The 6,579-nt window shown below is 56.1% G+C and overlaps 1 protein-coding gene across 3 annotated transcripts in view; it reads left to right on the forward strand.

Moving 5' to 3' along the window:
- The window catches only part of RNF220 (ring finger protein 220), a 225,086-nt gene extending 219,068 nt beyond the window's left edge, over positions 1 to 6,018 (forward strand). For all 3 annotated transcript variants that reach the window (XM_006728980.3, XM_006728978.3, XM_081818275.1), the window contains 3 exons: positions 3,879 to 3,987; positions 4,131 to 4,205; positions 4,998 to 6,018. In XM_006728980.3, coding sequence (XP_006729043.2) covers positions 3,879 to 3,987; positions 4,131 to 4,205; positions 4,998 to 5,069 — 256 coding nt within the window. In that variant the 3' untranslated portion in view covers positions 5,070 to 6,018. The remainder of the gene's footprint in view (positions 1 to 3,878; positions 3,988 to 4,130; positions 4,206 to 4,997) is intronic.
- The last annotated feature ends 561 nt before the right edge of the window (positions 6,019 to 6,579 follow it).

Here is a 6,579-nt window from a genome sequence, read left to right on the forward strand (position 1 = left end):
CCCAGCCGGCGCACTTGATTCATCTCCAGTTTCTGTTTCTTAATCGGGAGCTAAATTGGTTTCATTTTTCTTGTCCCGGGTGGCGCTCGCAGTGGGTTTTAGGCAGGAGCATTGGGTCTCCTCACTTCTGGTAGGAATTTTTGGCCTAGGTTCTCTGGCAGGTGGGGAGGGGATCCATTAGCACTTCACGTGGGGCTGGGCAGCCCCTGGCCTGGATCCCCAGGAGCCGCAAGGACTTGAAATCAGCTGGGTGTCTTACTGCCTTTCCGGAAGCCCAAGCAAGGCCAGTTCTGGCCCCCAGAGGTGGCATTGTCCAGCTCTAACTGCCTGGAGTTGCTGCTGTTGGCCACTGCTTACCTCCCCGCACCCCACCCCTCTCTCTGCTGGAGGCTAGGTTGCCTGGGGTTAAAAGGCAGCCTCTTCATTCCAGGGCCAGTGTTCCATCTTGCCTCCTGCCAGGAGAGTGGATTGCAGGCCGGTGCAGGGCCGGGTCGGTGGCCCAGGGTCACCTCCCATTTGTTTCCCTCCATTTTGTGTTGTCATAAATTCATTCCAGCCCGTTGTGGTTGATCAGTTTATCTCGGCCGGGGCCGCGAGTGCTGCTGGCATGATGTATGGGCCGCGGCTCGGGGCCCGGCTGCCCATGAATCACCGCCGCCGCTCCGTGTCAGTGCGGGAGCGGGCCGCACGGGTTCGGCGCAACCGGCGTGGGGAGGAGGAATGACGTATGGATGTTTATTTAATAATTCTCTTCTACTCCAGCTGAGCGGGGCGGGCGGGGCCGTAAGGGGCACCCACCCTCATCTGGAGGGGCTGCTCATAAATCAGAAAGACAAGATCATTAATCAGGGATGTAGCCTGAGGGGAAGGTGGGGGCCAGAGCCAGTGGCCATCCATGAAGGTACTACCCGCCCAGGGCTGGGGGAAGTTGGGACTTCTGTCCCACCTGTATGAGCACAGGCACCAGTAGGCGAGGTTCTCTGGGATGAGTCATAGATTGGCTCAGTCATATGCGGACATCTCCACTGGGTCTGGCTCTGCCAGGATTGGGACCCTTCAGTCCCCATGACTTCTCTCTTCCTGGTACACACAATGTGGGTTCCTGCCCTAGATCTTTTTCACAACCCAGGGGAAGCAGGAAGGCAGGATGCCATGGCTTCTTCCAAGAAAGTCTCCACCCCGTGCCCTGGAGGGTCTTAGGAATAACTCATAAGCAGCCTGGGTCAGGAACTGGAGAACTGGGTGTTGTACCAGAGCAGAGATGACAAGCTGGGTGTATGCTGAGCAGATCCACGATAAGATGGGCTCTGCAGTTGGACGTGGCCTATGGAGCCTTTGGAGACGAAGGGGGAGATGGCTTCATTCTCTCCCGGCTCTATCCTTTTTGCCTTTCTAGCTCTACTCCTCTGATACGGAGTTTGAGAGCGCTCTGCTCTGAGGTCGGCCTGTGCCCCCCAGCTCCAGGCCTCAGGTTCCCAATTTTTAAAATAACTACATAGGACCAGGCAAATACCCAGCCTGTCCTTGGAGAGAAAGGGAGCACAGCTACCTTGTTTCCTTGTCAGGAATTTACCAACGGTCCAGATGAGGATGGCGCACATGGCATTGGGCAGGATGCCAGGGGAAGAGTTGTGCTGGTGTCTGTAAGGGTCGAGGGGGTGGTGAAGGCTTCCAGATCTGCAAAGTTGAATGGACACTCCCAGAATCCACCAGTGTCAGAGGGGCCAGAGTCAGACCCTTTGCGGCTTCCCTGGAGAGAGGCAGGGCAGAGTCACGGACCCAGGGAGTGATAGATCGAGGGCATCCCTGACACAGGGACACACCACCAAAAAGTCCTATTCTTTGTTGCCCGCTGGTGCCCTAAGAGAGAAAGGTCAGAGAGCAAAGTTTGTTGCTGCCCATGGAACGTCACTCACCATCCTCCCCAGGCCCCCCAGTACCACTTACCGCCAATACCACCTGTGAGTACCACGGGCTTTCTGAGCCAGTTGTCTGCTCCAGGCCGGCAGAACAGGCCACCCTAGGAGAGCGTCTCTGCTCACATGGTGCCACACTTAGGAATCCCCCTCAGTCTGCGCTCTTGCTCTCGCGCTCTTTCTCTCGATTGACCACAGCTTTTAATCTCTGCTCTTAACCTCTCATCGCCCTCCTCCAGCGGCCCCAGCAGCTTCCCGAAGCCTGTGAGATAAACTTCACTTTCTGATTGTGGCCTCCGAAGTCTTCCCTGACACGATCTCCTTTCCCACTTTAGCACTTACCCACGGGTGAGCCTTACAGCCACATGGGCCTCTTGGCCTTTATTCCTCCCGGTCTCTGGGCCTGGAGACCCCACTCCTCCTGAGTATTGTCAGTGTTGTAATGTTAATCACAGAGTTATCGGTGGATCCAGGCATCGGTCTGTGGGGTTTGAATCCCACCTCCTCCACGCTGTGTGAACCGTAAGCACGCTACTTCATGTTCCTTTGCTGTTTTAGCTTTTTCATATATAAAATGGGAATATTACCGTCTCCTTGTGGGGTTTTTGTGAGGTGTAAATAAAATAATAATTTTCAATCCCTCAGTACAATCTCTGGCATTTAGTAAGTGCTTAATAAGTTTTGGTTCTTTTGTATTATCATCATTACTATTCCCTAAGGCCCATCTCTAGTAGCATCTTTTCTAGTCCTTCCTCCAGGCAGCATTCTTCCTCTTCTGTGAGCTTCTCTGGGTTCTGTTCACTTGTTTTAGAAGGGGTGGGAAGGGGTCACCCCACTCTCTGAGATAGTCCTAGCTCTTCACTGTTCAGTACTGCAGCCCAAAGAGCCTTCCAGAAGTTAGAGGGACTTTCATGGGCAGGGCTTGAACAGCAGCAGGTGAGGACTCTCAGGGCATCTGATGTGCCCAGGAAGAAACAACAAGGAGCCCTTGAGGTAGGCCAAGCCTGTGGCCCAGGACCTGGATTCTGTGGGACTCATGTGTGCAGTCCACACATCTCTTACTCTGGGGGCGAGACTGGTTTTTTGGTCAACAAACATTTACTCATACTCACGTGCGCGCCGTGGGGCTAATGTCCGTAGTCAGATTTGGTGGCGTGAGCAGCTTGCCCTTGGGAAACTACGTCTTGCACGGGAGACAAGGACGTTTGCAGTTGTCCTGCTGTGGCGGAGTCTGGTGCAGGGTGCTGGAGAGCACAGAAGAGCAGCCACCAGCGGTGGTGCTGGCAGGAGGGTTGGAAGAGGCTTCTGGTGAGTTAGGAGGTGGGGTGGTCCAGAGGAAGCAGAAAGTGCCGCGAGAGGCCAAGGGAGTGAAAAATGGTGCTGTGTGTGGGAAGCCTCCTAGTTTGCTGTGGATGGAGCATCAAGTGGCGGGGTGCTGAGGGATGTGGGCTGGGGCTATAGACCGAGGAGTTTGGTAGAGCTTTAGTCTGAGGGAAACATTGAGATGTTGAAGTAGAAATGGTCAAATCTACAATATGCTAGGTGCCGAGAGAATGGAAATGAAGGATCTGGAGGCAGAGGGGCCATTGAGGTCAGCAGAGGAATTGTAGGAGAAACCATGAGGGCCTGGACCAGTTGTAGCAGTGGAGAGACTACGGAGATACTAGGAACTAGATGACAGATTGTAGGTGTCAAGGGTGACTGGGAAGGAATGGTTTGAGAATGGTTCCGAGGTATCTGGTTTGGAAATTCACCAGGATGGAGGTGGAGGAACAAGGAGGGTGAGGAGTTCAATTCTAGAAGGAAGAGTTTACAGATACAGGATTTGGGCAGGTGGGGGGCAGGGACATCTGGGAGACATTTATACACACACACTTGTAGAATTCAAGGGAGGTGTGGGCTGGAGGTTCAGATTAGACATGCCAGCCTGCTGCCTGCCCAACCATGCCGTCCTCTTTCCAGAATCACCGAAGATTCAGCTGTGACCACGTTTGAGGCCCTGAAGGCTCGGGTCAGGGAACTTGAACGGCAGCTATCCCGTGGGGACCGTTACAAATGCCTCATCTGTATGGTAAGAGAAAGGGAACCTGGGATGCCTCTGGTCAGGCTTCAGTGCCCTCTGGGGGTTGGGAAGGGCCTCTGCACTGTGATTTGAGCTCTTTAGAGGGTGGGCCAGCCTCAGAGTGACCCCTTCTGTGCCCACCTCCTCCCTAGGACTCCTACTCGATGCCCCTAACATCCATCCAGTGTTGGCATGTGCACTGCGAGGAGTGCTGGCTGCGGACCCTGGTGAGGGGGCATGGCGGTTGGGGAGTGGGTGGCGGTTTCTGGTGAGGGGGCATGGCGGTTGGGGAGTGGGTGGCGGTTTCTGGTGCTGCCCATATGTCCATGCTCACGTTTGAGCCTGCCGAGGGGAGGGAGGTGCAAGGGGCAGGGGAGAGGATGAGCGTCAAGCACGGCAGCGGGAAGCCAGGATATTCACCCCCCCAGCTCCCCTCATTCTCTCCTCCCCCACCAGGTTTATTAAATCCTCTCCCTCCGTGGGTTCACTGCCTGCTCCCCTCCCCCTGCCCACCCCCAAGGCCCACTCTGTCACACACATTGGTGAGATCCTGGGTCAGGAGGAGGCTGGGTGTGGGTAAGCAGGACTAGGGCCTCAGCCCCTCCCCCTGCCATTACTAAGCTCCTTCTGCTCCTGCCCCTGTTCTTCGCTCCGGAGCAGCCATTAAAATGTCGCCCGGAGACAGCAATAAAAGGCCCGGACGTGGGCTCTGTGTCCTGATCAAAGGCCGCATGTAATCTCGTTAGGGCCGCAGCAGCCACAGCTGGACCCAGCCTTGTTCTCATTACCGGGGCTCCCGCTGCGGGGCTGGCCAGGCGGTTTGATCCTGGCGTCCCCCCAGCACAGGAGCGGGCCTGCCTGCTCGCAGAGGCCCGCCCGTGCCTCCCCAGCCTGGGCTGCCAGGACCGAGGTGCCAGCACACAGCGGGTGCGGGGAGACACGGCTGCAGCCCCCGTGCTCTCGCGGGCAAACACGCGGCGTGGTGTGTGTAACCGGGGCCCTCCCCGTTCTCCCTGCAGGGTGCCAAGAAGCTCTGCCCTCAGTGCAACACCATCACGGCACCCGGAGACCTGCGGAGAATCTACTTGTGAGCTGGCCCCCCCAGTGGGCCGTGCCTCGAGCAGCCCCACCTGCCTGCCTCTGTGACGTGACCCTCCCCCTTGTACATACTCGCACACAGGTTCCCCGTGTACAGACATGCGCGCGCACACACACACATACACACACACACACACACACACACACGACTCTGGAGCCAGAGTGGAGGCTGAGGCCCAGGCCCTGCCTGCTGGCTGCCACCAAGACTGGGGACCGTACCTATTCCAGGTTCTGTCCCCAGGGTGGGGCAAGGAGGTGGAGGTGAGGGGGAGTAGTGGGGCAAGGCTCCTGAGATCCAGCCCCCAGACTGACAGACGGACAGACAGACATGCAAACACCAGACTGAAGCACATGTAATATAGACTGTGTATGTTTACAATGTTGTGTATAAATGGGACAATTCCTCACCCTCCACTCCATGCCCTCCCCTTTGGTTGTATGATTTTCTTCTTTTTTTAAGAACACCTGGAAGCAGTGCCCCCTTCAGGGCTGGCTGGGGGCTCGGCCCATCCACCTCTCAGGGCGCCTGCCTCTCTCCCCGCCATGGTATCCCTTTCCCTCTCCCATGTGCTCGGTGTTCAGTGGTGTATTATTTCTTCCCCCAGACATGGGCCACATGCCCCAAGGGAAACGATCCTCTCCTTAGTCTTAGCTCCTGGGGCTCTTTATAAGGAATTGGGGGAGGGGGGAGACACAGGAAATGGGAACCGAGCTAAAGCAGGGGCTGAGACTGGGGCTGGATGAATGTGCTCCTGGCTGCCCAGCCTTCTGCCAAGAACCATTCCTGGGGTTAGAACTGCTGTTCCCAGGGAAAGTGGTCTCCCCCACCCCTCCCACATGGGCCCCACGGTGTGATGCTGTGTCTGTATATTCTATACAAAGGTACTTGTCCTTTCCCTTTGTAAACTACATTTGACATGGATTAAACCAATATAAACAGCTGCTGCCTGTGTGTATGTGTGCAGGGAGGGCTAGGTGATGGGGCGGTGTGGACAGAGGCAGTTAAGGGGTTAATTCCTGACAGCAGTGTGGGGGAGAGGACTTGGATGTGGGTGTGCAAAGCAGTGCGGGGTTGGTCTGCTCACGGGGGCCCTGGAGCACTCCGTCAGTGGGAGTGGAGCCAGGGACCTGGACTCCTATTGATGGGTAGGGGCTCCAGGTTAATTCCTTATCGATGCAGAATCGTCAGCTCATTAATCACAGAAGAGGTCAGAGCTTGGGGGTACATAGCTCTATCCCCCAATCTAGAGCAGCAGCAGCTGTAAGCTTAGGGAAAGACACAAACCCCAAGCCTCTGTCCCTTTCTAGGGGCAGAGGGACCAAAACGACCATCTCAGCCCCCCTGGCTTTTTTTCCAGTGACCCAACACCCCAGTAATAGCTACTGCCTAGATCCCTAGATGGCCTCAGTAGAAACCCCCAGTTGTCCAAGGTGGATTCTCACTTCGGGGACTGGAGATGGCACTTCACCAAATCGTCATCCCCAAGGCTGCCCACGGTCAGT

This window comes from Leptonychotes weddellii, chromosome 4, assembly GCF_054177405.1.
Source record: "Leptonychotes weddellii isolate Sample4059 chromosome 4, ASM5417740v2, whole genome shotgun sequence".
Taxonomy (NCBI): Eukaryota; Metazoa; Chordata; class Mammalia; order Carnivora; family Phocidae; genus Leptonychotes; species Leptonychotes weddellii.